Source organism: Fukomys damarensis, unplaced genomic scaffold (assembly GCF_012274545.1).
Source record: "Fukomys damarensis isolate Sample0158 unplaced genomic scaffold, DMR_v1.0_HiC HiC_scaffold_35, whole genome shotgun sequence".
NCBI lineage: Eukaryota > Metazoa > Chordata > Mammalia > Rodentia > Bathyergidae > Fukomys > Fukomys damarensis.
In genome coordinates, this window is record NW_022900947.1 from 55,853,672 (window position 1) to 55,875,386 (window position 21,715).

The following is a 21,715-nucleotide window of genomic DNA, read 5'->3' on the forward strand; positions in this document are numbered from 1 at the left end:
AAACCTACTACAATGGAAACAGTTAGTGCTTAGAAGGGATTCATTTTATATATGAAGATGTGGCATGAATCTATTTCTGGCTACTTTACAAATTATGGAATTATTTGCTTTATGTAAAAAGCCAGTTAATAAACGTCTTTTAGGGGGAGGTGTGCTGGGTGTTGAACCCAGGCCCTCATGCTGCTAGGTGGGTACCCTACCACTGAGGTAATCCCCAGCTGGCTGATTATTTTATTCCAAAGATACATAAACTTCTCCAGCTTGACATACTTTCTAGTTTATGTCTATACCACTGTAACACCCTTGTTTCCCTTTTAAGGATCTACGCTTTTCAGTCATCCAGTGATTTGATTTTGACCAAGAATATTTACACTGAGCTTCAGCGCTACTGTGGTTTATGTCCTGCTTTACCAGTTTTAGGTTGGCTATGCACCTCAAATAATAAAGATAATGTTTTCAGTAATGGGGAGATGTCCATTTTAAGTATTGGCAAGCACAATTGTCATATAGTACTATGAACTAGAGAAGTCTTTGCTAAGTTTACCATCTGCCTTTTTCTATCCTTTCACTATTCTCTTCTTTCCCATAAATTAGAACTTTGAATTGTCAGTGGCTCTTCTAAAATACAGCAGAAGCTGAAGACTACACAAGGTAGACTTATCAGAGCCAAGAAACGTATCTGATCAATGGAACCGTAAAGAAAGTTGCTCATTGTAATGGTGCAGTAATCTCAATATTGAGTCAGAAGAGGTGTCTTCCAGAAAGACAATGCTAATAAAAATGGAACCCTCTGGAACTGCTGAGAAAGCCTGTGCTTCTCATTAAGAACGAACCTCAGCTGATGATTCATGAAGCAGACAGATGAAAGAATCATTTGTGGTCCAGCAATGGCCCAAAGTCAGGAGGAGGGGATCTTTGCTTCTTCCCCGTGTTCTTTATTTCTTCAAGCAAGGAATGTTGCTGCACTAGGATTATCAGATTTAAATTTTTCTTCCATGAATTTTCATTTGGAAAGTGCTGTTAAATTAAATTTATGTTAAAGATCACTCATCTAGTGTGATTCAAACCATGCTGCCAAACCTGTGTAAAATGGAAAGCTGTCACAAGTTCCAGAAAGTACAAGCCAACTAAGGAGAAGGTATTGATCTTTCGTGTCCAAAGGGACAGCACAAATGAACAGCTGTTTGTGCTGCTGTTGAAACGAATGACCTGACTCACCTCTGGAGAACCGAATTTAAGGTCATGGCACAAAACATCAGCACTTACACTGACACTGTGCATGTTGAGAGAGACTGTTCTCTTCCCAGTCAGACTGATTTCTCCGTCTCTTCTCTACTGGATTATGATGGGAAATTCCATTTCAGAACATAGTTTTTTTTTTCCTATAAGGAAAAGTCTTAAGGAATCTAATCATCTGTGTAATTACAGGTAGTTATATCTAGTAATTACATGCAGTAACTTTTACAGTTTTCTAGGAATTTAAGAATTATCCTTAAAAACATCATTTATCCCAGGTACATACGAGCATTTTCTTTTTTATGTGCAGTGATGCACTTATTATTGCACGACATGTGATACATTTCAATACTTTTACATAGTTGGATTATATTCTAGTGCAAAGGTCATGTCTGTTTTCCATTGAAAAACCGGCAGACTTTTAAATCAGATTTGTCTTTTCTTAATTGTATTTAATCATATGATTGGAAAGTTGCAACATTCAGTGATTCCCAGTGGGTCTTCTATTTCTTCAACAAACAAGTGAAATGCTGCTTGGTTGGCAGTCACTCAAAGTGTTTTTAACTGCAGTGCACTTTATCATTATTCTTCTAAGGCCTTGGAATAAATAAACCGAACCTAAGAAGCTCCTCCTCAAAGGATTCAACTGTTTTGTAATTGCAAGCATTTAAAAACCAGCTTTTGAAATTAATTTTCCTGCAGTGTATCAACTATTAAAACAAGAGAAAAAGTCAGAAATGGATTGCAAATAGCATGCTTATTTATAGTTATTATGGAGGGTAGATAGTGGTTTTGCATATACTCTGAAATAAAGATGTCTTTTTAAAAAAATAAACATAATTATGTGGTTCTAAAGCACCTTTAAAGATTCATTGGCCCTTGGATAGACTGAACTTTGGTACCTTTGGCCTTTGTCTTCTCTTTAATGGGTTTTGATTTGAATTGAGAAGTGTTCAGTTTTTTTTTTTTTTCTACTTTGTCCTTGATGTGCGAGGAGGATAGACATTGCATGTACATTTTCTGGAATTATACTACTAGGAAATAACCTATTTAAATGGATGAACTGTTATTTTATGTCTAAGTGCTTCTGTTGAAAATAGAATCACTCTGTGAACAATGAGTGCATTACACTATGAAGGAATTTGATAGGAATCATCCCGAGGTTCTCACTGTGATATCAGCTGCACTGTAATGTGACATCATCAATATTCAGTGACATCAAAGTGAAACAGACACTGAATTGAGCAATCAGATGCTACTCATTCTTTAGGAGATAGATTATAAGACACTGGCTGGCTTTGAGACTTCACCTTGCCATTCTTTATGGTTCATTCTTAACCTAAAGGGCTGGTGTTCTGTAGGAAGATGAGTACAACCTGATGGGGATTTATGATTTTTAAATGTAATTTAAAGTGTGTTCAAATTTGTATTTTAAGTCCAGTCAGTTTGTTTATGATGTAAACTATGGAACTGAATAAATAAAGGGCCGCAAAGGAATCAGATGATTTTCATTTCCTTTTTTAAATGAAAATTTATGACACATTGGACAGTTGGATTGTCTGTGTCAATTTGGGCTGTAGTATCAGAATAGTAGAGGCTGGTAGCTTTCTTTTTTAGTGAATAGAAATTTGCTTTTCATTGTTTTGGAGGTGAAAAACCCAAGGTCAAGGCAACAGTGATTTGGTATCTGCTGAGGGCCCCTTTCCTCAGAGATGGCGCCTTCTGGCGGTATGTTTCCTTGATGGAATGGGTGGTCTCCTTATTGGAGGCATCTTCAGTAAGGGCACTAATGTTGTTCACGAGGGCTCCAGCCTCATGATCAAGTCTCCTTCCAAAGATCCCTCCTTCTGGTAACATCACCTGAGAGGGGTTAAGATTTCAACACGTACTTTTCAGGGATGCAAATACTCAGGCCATAGCAAAGAGGGTGGCAGAAAGAATCACTGTTATATATTGTGTACAAAAAAGGTTTCCAAGGAATAGGCTTAGCAGGGTATATGAATGGCAGCCAACAGAAGGAGGACTCAATTAGGAAAATCAGAGGGAAATGAAGGTTGTGTAAAATTTTACACTTTAAACAATTTCTAGTTGACCCTTGTCATTCATCTTGGGCTTAAATTCTATGACTGAGGATTCTGTATATGAATACTCGTAGAAATAATAAACGTGGAGTCACTACATTTTTTGTAGATGACATAATTGTGTGTAGTCCTGACTTGGTTCCACATATTGTGGAATACTTTGCTTCTGGAGTTTTATTTTGAGGAAAAACATATAACATCACACACAGTAAATGTAAATATGGTTTAATAACAATTTGTAAAAAATATGGTTAGGGATTCTGTGAGCAAGCAGGATGATATGATCTTCCTAAAGTTAACTGATGTAATATACTCTATCAAATGTTTATTCACAAAATAACCCCATGAACCTTACTTTTTATTATTTTGGTCGTATTCATAGAATCCTATGAGTATATAATGTAAATTGTAATTTTTCTCCTAGCTCCTATTTCACTGGTGCTACTTCCAAGAAAAATGAAACAAACAAACAAACACACCAAAAAAAAAAAAACCCACTAATTTAATCACATGTATGAGTACATACAAGATTAGAGGTCTTTCTTTGTCTTTTGGAATGTGCCTCAGTCACCTTCATAAAAATAAACTAGGCTCAGTTGTGAAGTTTTAGAACCTCTTTGGTGATGGTGTTGACTTTGTAACTTTTGATATAAAAATTTAAAAATCTCCCCTGCTTACATTTCATTGAGTTTGGGATGATGTACCATTAATGCGGGAGTTGGCTGGCGGGGAGAGGCCTCCTGAGGGCAGTGTGCAGACAGTGTCCTTGAGTTGACAGAATAGTTGTGAGTTACAAGTGTTGATTAGCTTCTAATTTTCTGTGACACTGTGGCTGATCTCTTGATCTGTGTCCATGCCTGGTTCTCCTAATTTACTTTTTCCCCCTCCTTGGGGATGGGTGAAAGTTGTATAAATATGCACAGATTTCTCTGATCTCTGCCCTTTGTGCTCAGCTTTGGTGGGTTAGGTGAGTGTTTAGCTTTTTCTGGGCAAACATTTTTCAATCATTAAACCTGGAGTGGAAAATGTAGAGAAAACAAATTTTTAACCCCCTTTATCTTTTCTAATATCTTCCAGAAGGTTCAAAGTGAAAATAATGAAGCCCTTTCATTTGCATGGTGATAAATAGCAAGTGTTGAAACTTTCTCTTTCCCTTCACGGGGTGGGGGAGTCCATGTGTACTATAACACAGGGGATGTCAAGGCTGCACGCTGGGATTTGTTCTCATCGAACTTCTTATTCTATATATTGAGGAGTTATCAAAATAGAAAGCAGGAGCTGTGGAAGAGCATGGTTTGTTCCAGTGTCAAGGTTAATACAAAATATATTGTTATCAGAATAGACCTGTTGTTCACCGAACTTGTGGTATTTTTAAACACATATGGAGCCAGACTGGAAGGGTGAAGTTTTTATTAGAATGTCAGTGAGAAGAGACCACGTGTCAGACAAGAATATGTTTTAAATGAAGAAGATTCATTAAAACATGGTTGTTACCTCCTTTAAACATCAACAAAGGGAAATTTTACGTTGATTTTTGCTTCTTCATGAAGCATGGTTTGAAAATATTTAAGTACCACTTCATCACTGGTATCTCACCTTATATAAATCCACTGTGTGAGGTCCTCACAGAATCCTCACGGTGGTGGCCATTTTTATATACCACAGGCTCTATCCCCTTGGAGAGGTTTGACTCGAACGTATTTCCTACCTTACATTAAAAACTGTTAAGTAACCATTCTGAGAGACTTCATGGTTACTTTTAGGCACATGTGAAAACAGAGATGCTTTAGCTCCCCTGGTTTGCTTTCTCTCTCTCTGACCTGGGGAAGAATTGTCTAGTGCCTCTGTTTGGGTGACTTCCTGAAGATAATGTATTTATTAAGACTCTATTCAGAGTTCTGTAGGGTGAAGATGGAAGAGTGGACACTGCTATTTCTAGGGAAGGTCGGGATACCTGTAATTGCCATTTGCTGCTTTCTCCTTCTAGGTGGATCAAATTTGAAGAGAAGGTGGAGCAGGGTGGGGAGAGGTGGAGCAAGCCCCATGTGGCCACGCTGTCCCTGCACAGCTTGTTTGAGCTGAGAACGTGCATGGAGAAGGGGTCCATCATGCTCGACCGGGAGGCCTCCTCTCTTCCCCAGTTGGTGGGTGAGTGCACTGTTTTGGATTCTTATTCCTCTTCTGGCTCTATGAATCTGTGAGTCTCTATCAATGCAGATGTCTACTACTATAAGCAGATTTAAATATTTTATAGCAGTCAGTCTTTCATTTTTGTTTGTGAAACAGTGTGGTCTACTGCTGAGAATTTGGAAAATTCAGAAAACAAAGCGTCATCTCTGGTCATAGCCATTAGTAACATTTTAGACTATCTCCTTCCCAGTTTATGTCCCAATGTTTTATGCTTTTCAGCTTTAGTATTGCAGTTAAGGCTATATTGATAGGTTCAGATTTGTATTCATTTCCTTAACTTATTAGCATAAGGTTAGTATTTTGCATAGGCCCTCTCCTCTGCCCAGCCTGGTTGTATTGGATTAGAAGTCTAGATGCTAGATTTCTTGCACTCCCTCACACTAGACATCACATGGAGCTTAGGTTTCATCACTTGTAGAGTTTATAGGTCCTGTAAGTGGGGAAGTAGTCTAGTTCCTGATGGGGCCTGATTGTCGGTGCATGTTAGGTATGTCACCTCTGTGTAAACAAAGGTCAGGTTAGGACAGGCAAGCAGAAGAACCTTACGGATTAGTGGCTGGGCCGGGACACACCTGTGTGGAGTTTCTTTTGTGGAATTTCTCTGCTGGAAATTCTGCCATGTAGACATTCTTTTCACTGAGACAGGCTTTTTTTTTTGGTCTATACAAATATACATACTCTGGAGGGCATCATGTTTCAATTCTATGAGATATAGGGAGGTGTCACAGAAAGAATGCTGAATTCAAAGTTTGAGGCTTTAATCAAAGTTTTCATGTGGTAGTGTAGATGAGTACATGTAAAAACAAGTTACTTACCTCTTTGGAGGCAGGTTTCCTCATCTGTGAGAGCAGCATGAAGGCAGACCTTTCAGAATCATTATGAGAACTCAGCAAGACCACCAGTTGTTATAATTTTATCCCAGCATAATTAGCTTATCCAGCTCTTCGAATGTTACCTACTAAAGGGCTGTTGAGTCAGGGAGAGAGATGCTCAGAGATATCACAAGCAGGAGAAAAGCTTCCAAAGGGTGTGGTAGGCAGAGCTGGAAACAGCTGGACAGCTTCTTTGCTGTTCTTGGAGCTAATAAGAAGGGCACTGAAAGTTAAAGTTGAATAAAACCTGTGGGCTTCTCTGTAAATCTGTCTTTATGATCTTCAGCACAGAAAGAGCCACTCTAAGGCACTTCTGGTCTTCCATAAGTAACTTGTCCTTTGCATGCAGTAGAGACAGAGTCCCACATTAAATTGAGACCTCTTTAGCCAACGGACACAGAAAAGTTCTGGTTTTTACAAAATTTAAGAAAGGTCAACCAAGGATTTGATGTTCTTGTTTTAATTTTCCATTACTTTTTAAAAAATCATCAATTGTGAACTTTTTATCTAACCTCCATGCATTTACTTTAAAAATTGTCATTACATTTTAAAATTAGACAAGACTCAGTCACTTTGAAGTATCATTGCTCACTAAAATGTTGCTCCACAGGCCCTGGGGCAAGTGGGCCGAGAGCCAGGGCTGTCATTCTGGAGCTGATAATATGGAAAAACAGTTCCGAGGCAAACCACACATCGTGAGCAAAACAGAGTGAGTGGAAAAGGACAGCTCTACAGGCATGCGGTAAAGAGTGTGACTGAAAGAGTGTAACTGGCTAACAAGAAGCACAACTTCTCCAAAAGAACCCAAACCTTACAGAGGCCAGAACATAAATAACAAAAAGGCCCATTTTCATTTTACATGGCGAGGATGGCACTGTAATCTGAAGGGTGATAGTCATAATCTGTTGTTAAGAAAATCCTTTTCTAGCAGAGGATGAAGTGGAGTTGCTTTGTCTCATGTCTTTCTGATAATTCTGAGTTGGGAATTAGGTACAACTAAGCCTTAAGATTTATCTCCCCTAACACCCCAATTTTATTTCAACAAATGAGAAGTAAAAGAATAATAACAAGTGTGATCCTATCAAACCGTGGTGTGGCTTCTATCCTTCTGTGCAGTCCGCCGCCACTTCTCTGGGGCCGGCCACTGTGAGACCTGGAGTTGCAGGGCTGACGGTGGCACCTGCTGGGTCTAGAGCTGCATGGGCGGGAGAAGGGCAACTCTCACTCTTGCATGAAAAACTCAGCCTAGTTACGACTCCGCTCTGGGCCTCTGTGTGTTTTTCTTCATGAAGAACCACTTCTGCATGCTAATGAGCTAATTTATCTTTAAAGTATGATAAAGGATAAAACATCATTTTCACAGATTATTCTAATAGGTCTATTATTAGCAGCATCACTGCAGTTCTACTTTTAAAGAATATGATTCATGCGTGAAGCCATGCACATGGGAATTTCCTTCCCATCCTCAGCTAAAACATTATAAATTATTTTAGGTATTTTATTATGATGAGAAATGCATTTTGAAATGTAGTTTTTTTGGAGCTCTTTTTTTTTTTCCTACTGGGGAATGAACATGGGACCTTGCACTTGCGAGGCAGGAGGCAGAACCACTGGGCTCCATCCCCGGTCCTAGAGTTTGTTTTCATATGTACAAGCATTCCCGTACTGTGCATGTCAACGGATGTGTGAGTCCTATTGTGTCTTGCTTTTTACAACTTTTATATTTTCAAAATGGTATTATCTTTGTTGTTTTTTCCTTCATCATGAAACCAAGATATGTTTGTTTTTAAATCCAGAAAAATATAACTCACAAAAATAAAAATAGCAATCCGCCAGAAGTATCCTCTCAGTATTTTTTCCTATGCAACTCTATTTACACATACATAACATTTCCAAAAATGGGGGTCATACTATATCTGCCTTTTCTTAAATTTAAAAACATAATGTCAATATTTTCTGTTATTAAATATAAGCATAGATGTAATTTTCATGGCTGCAAAATATTCAGTAATCTATTACTGGGCATTTAGGTTGACTTGAGGTTTTTATTTTAAAGAAAAGGAAGTGAACATATTTGATATATGTTTTGGAAATTGATTATTTCCTTATTATAGATTTCTTTTTTTTTTTTTTTTTTTTTTTGGTACCGGGGATTGAACTCGGGTCCTTGTGCTTGCAAGGCAGGCCACTGAACCACTGAGCTAAATCCCTGGCCCCTTATTATAGATTTCTAATGGCATAATATTCAAAAGGTTTGAACCTGTTAAGGGTTTTTCCATGTGTATGTGCCAAAAGATCTTCAGGGTGGTTGTACTAGTCAGTATCATTATCATCATCAGTTGTATTAGTCAACTTTCCCATGGCAAGGACACCATCTATACCTAATGCATAGGACCTAATGGAGGAGATTTTTCATTTGTCTTATGGTTTCAAGGGATTCAGTCCATGGTCTGTCGTTCAAAGGCAGAAGCATAGTGAAGGACAAGGTTAAATAAAGTTGCATACTTTATGGAAGCCAGGAAGCAAAACAGGAGAACAGCAACAGAAAAGAAGGGTGTTAGGCACCAGACATAGTCCTCAAAGCTAGGCCTCCACAGGCCACCCAGACACACAGAGAAGTGCTCTTTGCTAGTCCCCAGCTTTTAAACCAATTAAGTCGGCAGTCCAGCTTAACTATCTCACCAGGCAGGGGACTTGCCTTTTGCACACACTGTGCCCACCACAAGAGGTTGGTTTGTTTTTAATTTGTACTGCTTTGATTTAAAACTATCTTATAATTCATTATATGTGCATAAATTTGTTTAAGTTATATCTGTTAATCTCAAAGTTCGGCATTTATTATATTTTTTGTCCCTTTGTATTTCTTTTAGTAATGCTTACCTGTGATCTTTGCCATTTTTCTGTTGTGTGGCCAACTTGATTTGTGGAAGCTCTGCATGTATCAGTTCTTTGTATGTAGAGCTTATTTTTTTAAATAAAGAAAAATATTGTGTGAAATAGGGAAAGATTTGCAGCATGAGTCAGAAAACCTGCTTTTGTTAGGGGGTTTTGCCTGTGATTGGCCCATGTCTGTAGGCAAGTCACCTTTATAGACTTTCTTGTCTGTATAACAGGAGGTTGAACTTGATGCTCCCTGAGGTTTCTTTCAGCTCCGCTATCATCTAGAGGTTGCACATTTTCTCCTGAGTGGTAGAATCTGTGAGATTTTTGAACTGAAGGCTTAATTTCAGTGCAGCTATAAAATGTTACTGCCCTCATTTTCCTTTGAAAGGTTTTCTAGATATGCTTAAAGAGATATGCTTAAAGAGATCCCTATGATGTGGGCCATTTTTCTGTATCCTTAAGGAGGGGCATTAGCCACACAGATATCCTAACCTGTTCTAACTGGAGAATTCCAGGCATTATTAGTAACAGGACCGGCCGGCCATGTGTGTATGATTGATTTGCCATTTCAAAGGAGGGTGAGAGTAGAGGGAGGACCTGCCAGGAAGGGCAGATAAGAAACATTTTAATCCACCACCATGGAATTAGAGTAGGAGTTGGATAACACTTGCTACAGATATGCTGGGGCTGTTTATTTATTTTTATGGTTCTTGTGTAAAACAGACTTTCCACATGGAATAGGACTTAAAGGTGAAGTGAGGGGGTGTGTTTTGTAGGTACTTGATGATTTTACCGTGGATCAGAGGCCTAATTGTAACTACAGGATCAGTTCTGAGAATTTTACTGAGTGGAGTTTGTGTAATTAAAAATATCGAGAGCTAACAGCCACTCTCAAACTGAAACATTCACAGAGAAACTTCCTGTCCTGCCCAGGCCCCCTACGAAGTGGTCCAGGTTAGGTGATATTGTGATATTTATGGTGTCCATGTAAGTCATATGAGGTAAATCCTGGCCTCTGTTGGCTTCCAAATAGCTAACTGTATACAGTGTCAGTTGCCAGTTTCTAGCGGTAGATTGTGAGGCCAGTTCCTTGAGTGCTTGCTGTGAAGATGGACTTCAGGAGTGCAGTCAAGCCCAACAAAGTGCCTTGAATACTATAACTTCTCTTTACAAAGAAGCAGGGATCCTCGGGATTTGTTGTAATGTTACTACTGCCCAGTAATTTTCTTGTCAGGCTTTTGTGAAAGAACAGATTTTGTTCTTTTTTGTAATTTTGTTTTTTGCTTTGAGAATTTTGCTCAAGAGAAAAATAGGGATATATGCTAGATACATCTAGGTACCAGGAAAGGTAAGCATGGGAAAACTTGTTCAGTAAAGTGAACCATGGAGTTATTTCAGTGAAATATGCCCATCTCTTATATAGTTAAAAGTAAACTAAAAAAGATCTAATAGAAGTATCATTTTTTGCTAAGCCTAACATATGCAAGTTTCATAGAAAAATATAGTCTTGTTATACCTAAAATGACCAGTGGAAAGAGCCTTTCACAAGGATTTATTTGGATCTAAATAGGAAGAATAAGCCTACCCTCTTAGGATGAATAAAATTTAGTGGTTTAGCACATCTTTCATTGCATTAGCTGGTGTTCAAGTGACCTGAGATAGAGTATTGCTTTACTATACCTTGTTCTATTGTAAAGAAAATTTTACAACAGAGAAGAATTTGGGAAAATAGATTTAAAAAATGGTGCAGTCACTACATTGTTTGCATATTCTTTTCAAGGATTTTCCTGTCATTCATATTTCTAATACATGATAGAATTTACGAGATTTTTAAATCTTTTCTAAAATTGAAAACTATAATAATGGTATACCTCATAAAAGAAGGTGATTATGTGAATCCATCAAAATTAGGATTAAGAAAAATTTAACAAGAAAATTCTGTTTCTCCAAGCATGCAGTTGATACTAGAATATTTATCACTCATAATGCCAGTGTTCCTGTATCTGGTCTTTTCATCCTTTTCATTATATGGGGAGTTGGAGATTTGGGTGTAATAAATTAACATTACAATTATAGATGGACCATGCATAGTGCTAGAATAAGAAATAAATATGTGGCTTTGTGACTGAGCTTGATTTCTGGTTTTGTTTTGCTTTGCTTTGGTGTTAGAGATGATTGTTGACCATCAGATTGAGACTGGCCTGTTAAAAGCTGACCTCAAGGACAAGGTGACTTACACTTTGCTCCGGAAGCACCGGCACCAGACCAAGAAGTCTAACCTCCGGTCCTTGGCTGACATCGGGAAGACGGTCTCCAGTGCCAGTAGGATGTTCACCAACCCCGACAATGGTAATGCAGGGCCAGCTGGCTGCTGCGCTCTCTACCTGTTTCAGTGTTACCCCGCCTGTTGTCATCTTTGGTTTTCCCTCCTCCATATTTCTTCCCCCTTTCCTGCATCTGCCGCGGTCCTTTTAAAGTAGTGACACTCGTGGGCAGGCTTAGTGTCACTGGTGAGTCAGTGTCACTGCAGGCTGCCGGTGTGGTGGAGCAATGCGTGGCCTGTGTACATCTAATCTGATCAAGATAGTGGGACTATAGCCTCAGTGGAACAGCTGCATACAGCAGATGAACCAGCAAATTTGTAGATTATCCAGGACCTCAGGCAATGTGTTTCTGATATGATGGTTTTTCAGAATATGTTTGCTGTTTAATGCAGTGTTCAGCCTATAAATGATTGTTATACCAAAGTAAGATTCAAGATTGTTTTTACCACTTCTGGACCCCATTTGCTCTTTTGATACCTGATAATGAGGGCCGCTGGAGAATGATCATTCAGAGGGGAATATTAATCGAATTATAGAACAGTAGGGAAGGTGGTATGTCCTGTTTACATTTTGTTGCATTTATGGATGTTTCCTGTAAAGTGTTTATCTTTTGTATCATTCTCTTTGTTTCAAATGAGTTTCATGATTGGATTCAGTCTGGAAAGGGAGAGTGGTTTTCAGAAGCGTGGGAAATGAAGGTGCAGGAAAGAGTTGGAAACCTTGGGGTGGTGGAGTTGGGCCAGGACCCTCTCCCCCACCCCCCTCTGTTTTAGTAGTAAGAGAAGTGAGCCTGTAGGATCCCAATTCACTGCTTGCCACTGAACTTTTAGAATAAAATAAAGTAAGTGACTTGTACCAAAATTCAACTCATCCACTCCATTTCTAGAAATGAGGTTTTTCTGAGCTTGCTATGAGAAATTTACTGTTATATTTTTAAAGCAAAACTGACTTTAAACAAGTAACTTGAGTAGAAATGTGCCTTATAAAAACATTCACAAGAGAGAATCTAATCCTACTATAATCCTAGATTCTAATCCCACTACAGTTTGACAGCTGTACCTGGATTATGGTGAAGATAGGAGACGATTTGGCATTGTGTACCTTGTCTTTAATTATTTTTTAGATTGAGTTTTGAAGAGAGAGGCTGTTCAATGGCTGGAAAGCTCATAAAATGAATAGTTTGTTATAACCGAGATTACAAATATTTCATTTTAAGCAACCCATGTATTTGGAGTTATGGCAATTAATGTTGAAGTTCCTTTTTCTATCTTATGTAACAATCCTCTTTCTTTTATGAAACTGAATTTCAAGAGCTGGAGAGTCTTTAATCATGGGATACTGGTGGTGTAAAGGAGTAAGGAAGTACGCTGTTTTCCAGTCTTCCTATGTTTGCAGGTTTACACCACCAGGCCCTTTAAACTAGTGTGGTGTCTTCATGTTCATGGAGCTGCAGACAGAGTATAAGTTAGGAACAGAGGAGTCTTGAGCCTGGTCTCTTCTCATGCTTTTGCAGAAAGTACATGGGTGAGGAATAAAGCTGAAGAGTGGATATCACCATTGTCCAATCTTCCCTCTGAGCGGTTGACCTCTGTACCTCAGAGGAAGGTTGAAAGTGCTTTCATCATTCACCTTTTCACTTGTGAAATGTCATACATGCTGGGAAGACATCAAATAGGAAGGGTAGGCAGTTCTTTTCCGGCTCTTTGATGGATCAGTTTATGCCCTGAAGCATGGACTGTGATTAGATCTTCTTAAACAAGTTATTATTAGTCTATGTGTTACCTAACTCCTTTTAAAATACCACAGGCAAGATTTGGCTCTGAGAGATTCTATAGTAGTGAATTTCATGCGCCTTGAGGTACATTATGGTAGGTTATCAGATGGCAAATTTTTGGCTTTCTAAGGTGCTTGCTCTTAACTTGCAAGTTTACACAATTACTTTTTTATATCTTGGGGTTTAATCACTTAATATCCATAAGAACTATTAAGTGTTCTTAGAATAGTTTTCTAAAATAAAGAATTATATAACTCTTGCTACTATTTTTATAAACCGGAGTCTTATGTCTTTTATAGTTGGAACTAGATTCCAATACCCTCATATAAGCCTAGATAAACTCAAGTCACCTTGATCTCCTATAGTAGGTGAAAAAATAGAGCTGGTGACATTGCCAACTTTAGTTACACCCGCAGCAGCACAGTGAATAGCAGCATTTCTGAGGATCCTTCAGAGCTGGCAACTTTCCCTTCCCTGGTGGTGCACTGGAGGTTTCATCTATGGGAAGAGCCAGTTGTCGGGAATATTGCAAGCTGGTTGTTAAACATGGCTGCTTATAAAAATTAAATTGTATAAATGTATCATTAAATAACTATTAAAAGCAAAGGTAACGAATGCTCAAAAGTCATCGATTTCTACCTATTTTACTGTGATCTGTATGGTTGAGGTCACTCCATCCATTGTGCCTATGTGGTAGAAACACTAAAACACACACAGATGAACATTGCTTCCCGGCCCAGCATTCAGGGACTTCGGGGCTGGAGCCAAGCCCTGGTGTATTTATACCACTGAGTCCAGCAAATGTTACAAAACATGGTTTGATTTATTGTTTTGAAACTTTTCACTTGACTTAAAAAATGATGGGAAAAATATAATAATGCAGATTAAAATTACCAGTATGTAATGTCTGTAGCTACAGAAATGTGAATTGCACACAAATTCAAGAAATGTTTTTTTGGTAACCAAAACTATCATCCAGGTTATTCTGGGAGTCACCTATGTCACAGAAGCATGATGGAAGTCTGAGATACATCTTTGTTGTTGTACTTTTGTCTTATTCAGTAACATACGTGGAGATACCAGTCAACACAGGTGTTGGAACTATGCTTTTTGCCTTCAAACCATAAATTGGCTACTGACACAAGAGCTTAGCAAATATCAGCAAAAGCATTCTGACTGTGCATGCAATTTACAGTAGAGTGCTGCGTATTTTATTATTTCTACAATATATGCTGTATATCTTTTATAACAGTAAAATTTACCATGCACACATACTCACAGTCTCACACACACACACACACACACACACACACACACACACACACACACACTCACACACACACGCACACAACCCTTCCCTAGTTGGTTTGCAAATATTTCTACTAGTAGCATGCAACTGTTTTTATTGATAAAAAAAAATCGCATTTTGTAGAGTTCTAAGATAGTCTGAGATTTAAGGTGCTTTTGAATTTTTTAAGAAGTAAAAACCATTTTCATCTGTAATAAAATGGGAAGATCAGCCAGGTTCCACAGTGTTTGTCATGTGAAGTTGCCACTTGTCTGAAATGACTGTCAATTCTAACAGTAGTGTCTGCCAGGTACTAAATTTTAGGCAAGTCTTATAACTTCTCAGTGTGTGGGAAAGGTGGGAAAGGACCGGACCCTTGCCCTGCATGGTCTCGGAGTACAGACGTCCTTTGAAGATGGCTTTGGTCATCCAGGCAGACTTAAACTCTGAATTTCCTTTTTCTCTAATCCAACTTGTTGACCTCAGTTTTTTGTTTATTTTGTTTTGTTTTTTTGAGACAGGGTCTCACTGTGTAGTTGAGACTGACCTGGAACTCACTATGTAGCCCAGGCTGGTCTTGAATTCACAGAGATTCTCCTGCCTCAGTCTCCCAAGTGCTGGGATTACAGGCAAGTGCCACCACGCCCAGCAAGACCTCAGTTTTTGTTAGTGAAAAATCATCTCCTTCTTCCAGTAAAAAAATTGGAAAGGTAATTTAGTACTCAGTTTTGATGTCTGGAAAGCAGAGATAATGCAAATAAAATCACGGTGTGGTGGCATATGCCTATTACCTCAACATTCTGGGAGGCTGAGGCAGGAGGATTGCAAGTTCAAATCCCTCATTGGGTGGCTTTGCAACTTAGCAAGACCCTGTCTCAGTGTCAAAATAAAAGAAAAAAAAAAAAAGAAAAAAGAAAAACAGTAATGACATGTAAAATGTTTAGAATAGTAACTGACACATAGTAATTGCTAAACAAGTATTATTTAATTACATACATGTTTAAGCACAATAATTTGGGAATGTAATCTTGTGTGAGTAGGAATGGTTGTTAGAATATTGCTTTCTAGTTTACTTTCAGGAGGAACTTTATAGATACAGTCCTGATTGATTTCCTTGCCTTTTTTCTTTCCTTTCCCCTTTTCTCTTTCTTTCTCATTTGTTTTCTTGGTGGTACAGGGTATTGGACTCAAGACCTTTGCACTGAGCTACTTTCCCTGTCCAGTTCTCCTTTTTTCTTTTGAGATGATAACCTTAAGTTGCCCAGGCTGGGCTTGAACATGCATCTTTCTGACCCAGCGCTCAGTGCTGGGATGACAGGTGTGCACCACTGCACCTGGCTGCTCTGGGCCTCAGTGTAGGTGATACCACCATGCTTTCATTAGCAGTGGGGGCAGAGCCTTTCTCTGCACAGCCCTCTTGAGGATCCGTGGTCCCCACACTGGCTTTACTCTCTGCTGCAGGGCTGCCTGAGGCCTCAGACCCTCCTGGGCATCCAGGACGCTGCACTCTCTCAAGCAGACGGAGTGGGGCTCGGAGTAGGTGGTGGCTCCAGGCAGGGAAGCTGGCACCTAGTGCTGTGCTACTTGCTCAGCCTTTGCCTGAGGCCTGTCAATGCCTCTTGTCTGTTTCTAGAGATCCATGGCCTGCTCCTGACTGAACTTCTGGGTTTCATTTTCAATTCACTGCTTTTGTCTATTGAAGTGGAACTGTGTGATCCACTTGGCCCCACTTTCTCCTGAAGCTGGGCTCCTCATTCAGAGTTAGCTGTCTGCTGGCAGGAGGCTGCCTCTTATCTCCCACATGGCCGCTTTGACAGGAGCACAGAGCACTTAGCGGTATTTTAGAAATACCGCTATTTCCTACAGTAACGTGGACAGACAAGCATTAGCATTGCAGAAAACAACAGAGAGAAATCAGTTCTTGTTGTTGCTGTTGTTCATAGAGATGCAAGTGGGATTGGTCAGGCTCTTTTGCTTTGGCTCCGACTCAGCAGCTACTCGGTTTCAAGCTGCCTGGACACCACACGTGTTGGATCTGGCCAGGACCACTGCCAGGTGTGGCACCTCTGTCTGTCCTCCATCATTTCACTCTTTGTCTGAGCTCTGTACTGCAGCTCTCCCTGCAGTCCCTGGTTGGGTGATCTGCTTTGCCACCTCCTTCCTTCCGCTTCAGACAAGGTCCCCGAGTCAGCGGGTAGGCAGACATCTCCCTGAGGCCCCTCCAGGCATCCCTCCTCTAAGCAGGCTGACATGCTCCTCTAGGTCCTGTTCCAACCATGGCACCGAAAGAGCGAGTCATCTTCTCAGGTGCTTTATGCACAGTCAGCTCCTTTGCAAAACCAGCCACACAGGGTCTGCGGATTCATTCTGGACTCGAATGTGCCGTGCATTGTACAGCACAGATGAATACCCTGGCCAGGACCCAGTGAATGACCAAGCCGTTCCAACCTTAAAATAAATGAATCAGGCCATGGAAAGTTTCTAGTGAAATGCCCGAAGGAAACGGTTCCTTAGCAATAGTAGCTGTGGAGGCTAATACATTTCCATTTCACCCAGCAGGCACCATGCTCATTTTCCTTTGTTTTCCCCAGGCAGTGATGGATCTTCCAGATCTATAACATTCAAATTTTTAAGTAAACAAAAACCCATTTCCCACCCAGGAGTCATTCCTTCTCAGTGAGTTTTAGTGCCCCCAGCTCTTTCTGGCATGAAGAATAAGGACTGAGACACGGAGCCCAATGGACATTTAGCTTTCGACATGAAGTTGTGCTCCAGAGTCTCCCTCCTGAAGGCATGGTGTCTTCTTTTTCACTTTCTATCCCAGTCCCACTGATGTCTACTGGCTGCGTGATTTTGTAAAATTTATGTAATCTCCTAAGCCCTAGGTTTTATATCTGCAAAATAAGGGTAGTAATGTCCATTCTATGCTTAGAACCAGGAATGGGCGTGACACATTTGTGAGGAGTGTTTAATAAGCATTGTGTAATATGCCATTGTCACAAACTGCTATTTTATCAGGAACAGAAATATTTTAAGGGTCAAATTTGATAACTTTCAGATTTCAAACTGGGGGCAGAGTTTCAAATTGCCACTGTTATTTTGTATTATATTTTCTGTTTCTCGGCCCCTCCCACCATAATTCTAATAAGAAAACATTCTTGGAATTTTTTAAAAAGTCGTGTTATCTTCATTAGCAACTTTATATTTGCCAGATAATACGTAATGAATTATCACCGTGGACTTCACAGTATTTTTGAATTAAGAATATAAAGACTGATTAGTATTCTGAGCAATAGCATTTCTTAGCCATCAATAATAAATGTGTAGGAGGGTGTTACCGTGAAACGGTATTTTTAACCCTTATTAGGTATTTGCTGGTCTGTTTCACACAGCCAGGGTCTGCGGTACCGGAAGTGGACGGATCTCTTTGTTTACGCTGCCGCTCCAGGAAAAGCCTTGTTCGGTATTTGTGGGCACGGAACGACAGGCTACTATGCCCAGTGAGGCCCTTCCTAGGGCTGCCTCGCAGCGGCGGGTGCTCCTCAGCCTCATGGAGGGCAGAGGAGAGTTGGGTGGAGCAGGGGTCCTGTCCTGGTCTCTGAAGAGGAGGGTGGAAGGAGAGGACTGGGGAGTGAGGGGCAGCAGAACAGAGGGAAGATGCCAGCGTCTTGGGGTGTTTATTGCCTCCCCCCCAAAGAGGGAGATGAACCCTCCCACTGTGAATAAAGCTCATTCTATTCATGTCCTGTTTCAGTATAAATGCAAAGGAGAGAAGAGATCTTTCCCAGTTTGTGGACCTCACTTCTTAAAAACACACACACATTTTGTGTTTAAAGTTGAATTTATTTTTTATTGGATATTAACAAATTATGTTTAATTTTGGGCTACAAAGTGATACTGTGATAATATGCATTCAGTATGAAATAATTGAATCAAGCTAACCTATTTGTTCCTTCAGATACTTATCATATACTCCTCCTGCTTAACTGAAACATTATACTCTTTGACCAGCATGTCTCCATTCTCCTAACTTCTCAGCCTGTGGTAACCACTGTTCTACTCCCTGCTTCTGTGGGTTGAATTGTTTTAGAACCCACATGTGAGACATGAGATAGTTGTGTTTTTTTGCTGGCTTATTATACTTAACATAATGACCTCTAGGTTCATCCATGTTGTCCCGCATGACACCATCTTGCTTTTTTAGGGCCAAGTAATATTCCATTGCACATGTATACTACATTTTCTTTTTCCATTCTTCAGTTAAGGAATCCGTTGATTACATAACATAAATAGTGCAGCAATAACCACGGGAGTGCTTCAGATTTTAAAGGTGGATTTAAACTGGGCCAAGGTTGCCATTGTTAGTGTTTTCCAGCACTGTTTAGAATACCGAGCCAGAGAAGCATCATTCCATTATGCCATTAGTAGTAGTAGCAGCAATGATTCCTCCCCAGTATCTGAACACCTGGCAGATCAGACCTTACTCTGTGGTGATTCTTATGTCTGTAATGTCCCCATTTGCAGATGAAAAGCCTGAAATTCAGAAATATAACACAGCTCTCACAAGCATAACAGTTGGAAGAACCCAACCTGCTTAATGTCGGCGTGCTAGCCGGGCTGCAGGGGCGCGAGCTTCCATCCAGAGTTACTTCCCACACTACTGTCAGTCCAGCTCTCTCTTGTCGTACGGTCACAGCTGCTGGAGTTCCCAGGGGCTGCTCTCCGCCGCCCCAACGCGGAAGACAGCTGACTGTCTCTGTAGGTGCAGCCCTGCTCTCTGCTTGTGGGTGAAGATTCTTGGCTAGACAACAATACAGAGTCCACAGCAGGTGCTCAGTAACTATGGAACATACAGTTTTGCACTCCCAAAAGAGCCTTAAAATTTTAACACGAACAAAGTTGTTTTCCTTTTCAAAAGTATCCAGAGACATTTTGTTAGAGAAGTTTCTTTGGTCCTTTTGCCTGATTCAAGTACAGACAGACCCATTTGAACAGATTTAGGATGGACACTTTGGGCAAGGTGTTTCCCAAGGAGATGGGAAATCTGTAGCCCCCTCCATCTTTTTCTATAATCTAGACATAGGAGACCATCCTCAGATGTCAGAGCCCTACCATTGCTCGTTAGTCATGGTGATATAAAGCGATTTCTACTGGGTCTGTGCCTGACCCCAGCAGAGGTGATTCACTGGAGGTCCTGGGAAGCGGTGGCCACGCAAAGTGGTTCTGTAGCCCAAGTGTAGAAGGGAGTATTGCCTGGAAAGGGCACACCCAGTATATTGTCACCATGGCCTAACGTTCAAAGTTTGGCTCTAGCTTTGGGGACAACTTTTCAAAGTGTGATCTTTGGAGTAAATTTTTGAAGAGCAAAAAGCAAGCTGGAAGCAGTTGCAGAGTTTGTGTCTCTCCCTGTGTAGAACTTAGATGGCCCCACAAATCACAGGGTTGGGACTTGCCAGCTTAAGTGGTGGATGCTGAGAGCCTCCCGGTTTTCGTGAGCATAGGCAGCCAGCTGGCTCCAGCTGGCTCTAGCTGGCTTCGCTGACACCCAGGTGCCAGGGCCTGTGCGTGCTCCATTTCAGCCTGGCTTTGGCGCTGGGGTCCTTATCTCTCTGTCCCCTTAATGAGGAGGCTTAGTGTCAGGGGAGCCCAGCACACAGGAATTTTCGACTCTCCCTCCTACAGGCAAGTTGACTGAATGGGAAGAGAGAGAGAGAGGCTATTTGGGAAAGTTAGTTATCACTTCTGAGGTTAGGAGTAGCTGCCAAACTCTTGTACTCACTTCAAGAGGTATCAGTGATAAAATCGGGTCATGGTCTAAGATGAGATACCAAAAGAATGTGAAGATTCTTGGAGTTTACTTCATGTCACCAGCCTGTTTGGGCCTGGACAAATGGGGGCTGGTTGTTTACGCTGGCCTTTCATTAGCAAAGCTGGTGGGAACATTGGCTCTTGAAGCAGGCTGCTAAGCTGTCAAGAAAGAAATAGGAGGTGAGACTTGGTCAGCATGGTAATGTGCATTTCTAAATGCCTTCTTGACAAAAGCAATTTTGGAATACTCTCAACTGGTTCATTTCTCTTTTTCATTTTTCTTAGTGTAATAAAAACTTGCAAAGAAATTCAATTATGGGAAACAATTAAAAATTCAGATTGCAGAAAGAAGACATCAGATTTGCTACAGACAGGTGCTGGCACAGATGGCTGCTCACAAGCTCTGGCTTTATTTACAGCTTTTAAACACAGACAGATAAATTGACAAAAATGTTTTTGGATTTTATAATGTGGCCACAAACTTACATTAATTTGTAAAAGGGTCAATTTAAAGCCTGACCTTCCAGTCACCAGTAGCCTTTTAAAAAGACCATTTGTCTGCCCTGTGTTTTGCACACTGCTGTCAATACATTATCTAATATTTACTTTTGGCTGGACATGTTTTAATTGTTTATTGCTTTGACCATGTGATCACTGAATGACTGTCCTTATTGTTAAAAAAACAAGAAACAAAAAACAAAAAACACCTCTTAATCCAAATTGCACATAGTCTCATGGGTAGGTTTTTCCAAAGTCATTGTCGTTCCTTAAAGTGTAATTATACTGTCCGCTTCTTACTGGCCTTTGGAGCATGGTGTCTGATGAGACAGCAAAGCCAGGGAGTTAAATCCCGAGCTCAAATGAGACTGTCCTTGAGAAGAAATTGATAGAGGAACTATAGTACACGTCTGATTTGTATCATTATTTCTTTGATTTGGCAGGGTACACCAAATATTGAAATCACAGTAGATTGGCTCAGCACTCTGGGAGGCAGAGGCAAGAGCATTGCAAGTTCAAGCCCAGCCTGGGCAATTTACTGAGACTCTGTCTTAAAATTCAAATGAGACTGTCCTTGAGAAGAAATTGATAGAGGAACTATAGTACACGTCTGATTTGTATCATTATTTCTTTGATTTGGCAGGGTACACCAAATATTGAAATCACAGTAGATTGGCTCAGCACTCTGGGAGGCAGAGGCAAGAGCATTGCAAGTTCAAGCCCAGCCTGGGCAATTTACTGAGACTCTGTCTTAAAATAAG

The 21,715-nt window shown here is 40.2% G+C and overlaps 1 protein-coding gene across 4 annotated transcripts in view; it reads left to right on the forward strand.

The window, feature by feature from the left end:
* The window catches only part of Slc4a4 (solute carrier family 4 member 4), a 300,898-nt gene that overhangs the window by 102,245 nt on the left and 176,938 nt on the right, over positions 1 to 21,715 (forward strand). For all 4 annotated transcript variants that reach the window (XM_010606103.3, XM_010606104.3, XM_033758911.1 and 1 more), the window contains 2 exons: positions 5,305 to 5,465; positions 11,432 to 11,611. In XM_010606103.3, coding sequence (XP_010604405.1) covers positions 5,305 to 5,465; positions 11,432 to 11,611 — 341 coding nt within the window. The remainder of the gene's footprint in view (positions 1 to 5,304; positions 5,466 to 11,431; positions 11,612 to 21,715) is intronic.